At 40.3% G+C, this 3,568-nt stretch overlaps 1 protein-coding gene across 1 annotated transcript in view; it reads right to left on the reverse strand.

Annotated features, from left to right (window-relative positions):
* Positions 1-3,563, reverse strand: part of MTMR10 (myotubularin related protein 10) — a gene marked incomplete at its 5' end in the record, with an annotated part of 59,161 nt that extends 55,598 nt beyond the window's left edge. The window contains 2 exons of the mRNA XM_025199445.1: positions 2,526-2,586; positions 3,519-3,563. Of these exons, the coding sequence (XP_025055230.1) occupies positions 2,526-2,586; positions 3,519-3,563 (106 nt within the window). The remainder of the gene's footprint in view (positions 1-2,525; positions 2,587-3,518) is intronic.
* Between the last annotated feature and the right edge of the window lie 5 nt (positions 3,564-3,568).

Consider the following 3,568-nt stretch of genomic DNA (forward strand, 5'->3'; position numbering starts at 1 on the left):
ACCCTCTTTCCAATGCTCTCACCCCACCCAACATGTGTACACGTGCGCTCACACACACGGTCTGGCAAGTACTTCACTAGACCTCTAGCTCCGGATCCTAGTTTTTGATTACACCTCTCACAAAACTGCCTTACCTATAAATTAAACAATGTTTTGTAGTTCTGACAAAACTACTTGCAATCATAGGTGCATTCTAATGGATTCAAAAACAGTATGTACACACAAAGAATCAACCTTATACCGCAGAGTTTTAGCTCCATTAAGCTAAGATTTGTTTTCTTTCTGGACAGCATAATCAAGATTACACAACAATTAAGGACAGGAAATTAGGAGTACCATATCAGTTATAATTGCCAGGGGAGTGGAAGCCTAACACAATGTAATTAAAGAAGTTGGAGCTTGGCCAGAAACTTGGTTTTGTGTCAGATCCAAAACTTAGTACCTCCAGCAGCGCAAAGGGAGTCCATGTGCACTCATGTGCATACTTTTCTACTGTACTAATTGACCATGGAATCCAAAAATCCAAATCCACTTAAGCACGTGCTTTATTTTAAGCAGGAATAGTCTTATTTAAATCACTTAATTTACCAGATAAAGTTTTGAAATACTCACTCTGGTGCATAGATTGGAACTCGGTGTACGGAGATTAAGGCAGTTAATACAAAAAACAAAACAAGATCTTCTGAATTCCAGGCCAGTTTTTATCACAACATTAAACTTCTGCCCTCACATCAACCTGGGGCATTAGTTTGAGATTAACTCATAATGGAATTTGCTCCTTAGATTCATTATAGACTACTCTGAACAACACAGAAGAAAGATCCCTAACAAATGCTCTTAAGCCAGAAAAAAGGAATAGGAGGTAAAGGGAATGAGTAGTCAAAATTCTCAGCAATTAGGGGTATCCAAAGGCCAATTTCCTATTGTGGAAGGGCAAATGATCTGTCCTGTTTTGGGGCATACATGTAATATGTCAAATGGTAAACTGAAGTTGTAAAGTATTTTCTATAGCTAAAGAAATACCAAAACCTTTTACAATATATAAAAAATATGGTTCTAAACCCCCCAGAATAAAATATCATATTACTTTATTTTGCAAAGAAATGCAGTCAATCAACATTTACTCATTCAGGTAAAAATGAGATCATGATCTCTGATCAGACTCTCTCATTGGAAAGGAGAAGCCTTTCAGCAGCCTAAACTTACAGTGCACCAGAACATTCAGTGCTTAGGCTTGCTGGACCAACAGCACTCAAATGCCAGGTAGTGGGTGGAATAATTAACTTTTTATTTACCACACACATAGCGAACCGTTACTTATTAATCCTGCTATTCACTTAGAGACTTGTAATATCCAAGTCAACTTAAACGGCTGATTATGCAATAGTAGTATATTTATTCCCCTTCCAACCAGAATAAGCAACAATTTGGTTATACAAGAAGCACAGGTAATGGAAAAATAAGTTACTTAGGTCTTTCTTCAGTGAAAACTTCCTTCAGCCAAAGCAAACAAGCAACATGTCCAACTATGGCAACCATATTGTTCTAAGTAATTGTTTGTGATTCAAGGTACATCTGCAGTAACATAATGAAATTTTAGTTCCAGAACAAGGTCTTACAATCCACATGCCTATCACATAACCAAGAAGTTTTATTTCTTAATAGAAAGAGATAGGACAAGAGTCAAACTTCACAAATTCTGTTCTAAATTATGGATTTTAAAGAATTAACCCCACACTATTTCTTCTAACACATTTGAAATAATGTCCTGCATTCATATTTCAAAAATGCCTCATCAATTCCAAAAAAATGGGTATTTAATAGAGTACTTAAAATCTTATAACTTAATGGTGCACAAAATAGGTATTTGTAATCAATGCGTACACTGTACAACCATTTCTTTTAAACTAACCTAGGCCACAAGGGCAAAGCTTCGTATGCTCATGTGAATCTAACTGCAGAACCAGGGTTGCAGTCCAGTGATCCAAAGTGACAGAAGCCTAAACCATGTCACCAAAGCTACCAGATTACAGGTACTCAAGTAAATATCAAACTACAATTTATCATGAATATGTAGAATGCATGCCTGCCTATGCCTAGTTTGGCAAGGATTGGAGCGTCCTTTGTCAAGTTTGACAGAGATGCAGGTGCAGGCCTGATGTCCAGAAGTTTGTCCAACTCCTCTCCTCACTATAAATTGGTTCAATAAAAGATGCCACAAAACATTCTTGCCTCTCAGACATTTCCTGAACCATCACTGCTAGGACAACACCCCACCTACTATGTTCAGTTAGTTTTAAGAGCTAAAGAAAATTAGAAAAGCTTTCTTCCAACAGCACAAACTAGATTTTCTTCCTGAATTACAACTTTATTTCCTTTCACTTCTTTCATACTAAGGAATGGAATAAAACGTATTAATTAATAGTAACAAAACAGATTACAACTTGCATCTCTGTTACTAACATGACTAGTATAAGTGGAAGCCTTAAAAATAACTTTATCTAGATATCGCTTCTATTTTGTACCTGGCAAAAGCACCGGTTCCAGCTTCTTAATCTTGGGTTCTGGAGTTATCTTCTCTTCAGCCTGAAACATGCACACAAAATAGGAACAAATGGGACTTAAACTTACGCACATGTACAAACCAGGTCTTGGCAGAATCAGAGCCCTAGTGAGCCTTAAAGGCTCTGGTGCTGGAATAGGATCCAGGTGGATGGAGCCAGAAGCATGCACATACATCTTCTTTTATTGTCATGGGTGTAAGCCAGTGGGTCTCAACATAGTTAGACTCAAGGGCACCCCTAGGAAAATGCCAGCTCTCAGCTTCCCTCATGTTTTGACTACAAAAAAACAACAGAACAATTCTTCTGTTGCAAAGAACTCAGAAAGGCTACAAAAAGTCAGATGTTTTTTAACACTATGGACTCCTACTTAAAATCTCTGGCTTTATCTTGTGAATCACATGTGGGTGTTTGCAAACCTAGTGGTGCTAATATTGTCCGGCACCCGCAGAAGGATCTCACAGCACCCCAGGCGCAGCGGCCCCTTGCTGACAATCGCTGGAGTAAGTTTACCCGTAGGGAAAAACTTGTGAAGCCAAAGCTTGATCTGTTCGGTTTAAAAGGTGCCGTAGCATTTTGTTTTTACTTCCAGAAATAAATTAAAGTACAGCACCACCAACGATGCAGAAAACTTTTGCCAAAGACCCTAATGGTTTCCACTTCCAGAGAAGGGGCTCGGCCCAGAAATACAAACCTGGAGGAGCACTTGTCACTATCGTTTCTGTTTTACTGAGAAAACGCAGAGACACCAAACATAACCAGGTTTGGACCAAAGTCCTAGGGGCTCCTGGGTCGCTACCCCTTCAACTCCTCCGCCCGCCCACCCACCCAGTCTGGACTGGAAGTGTCCCACAAGTGGCACGGGGGCGCGCTCTCCCCCGGGCCCCGGAGCCAGGAGCCGAGGTGACAGGTGAAACGTCCACCTCCACGGGACAGGCACCGGCTCCTGAAAGTCACCCGGGGTTTAAACACAGGAACGGCCCCAGCCTGCAGCAGCCCAAACAGCG

The sequence above is a fragment of the Alligator sinensis genome, unplaced genomic scaffold (genome assembly GCF_000455745.1).
Source record: "Alligator sinensis unplaced genomic scaffold, ASM45574v1 scaffold458_1, whole genome shotgun sequence".
Classification (NCBI taxonomy): Eukaryota; Metazoa; Chordata; order Crocodylia; family Alligatoridae; genus Alligator; species Alligator sinensis.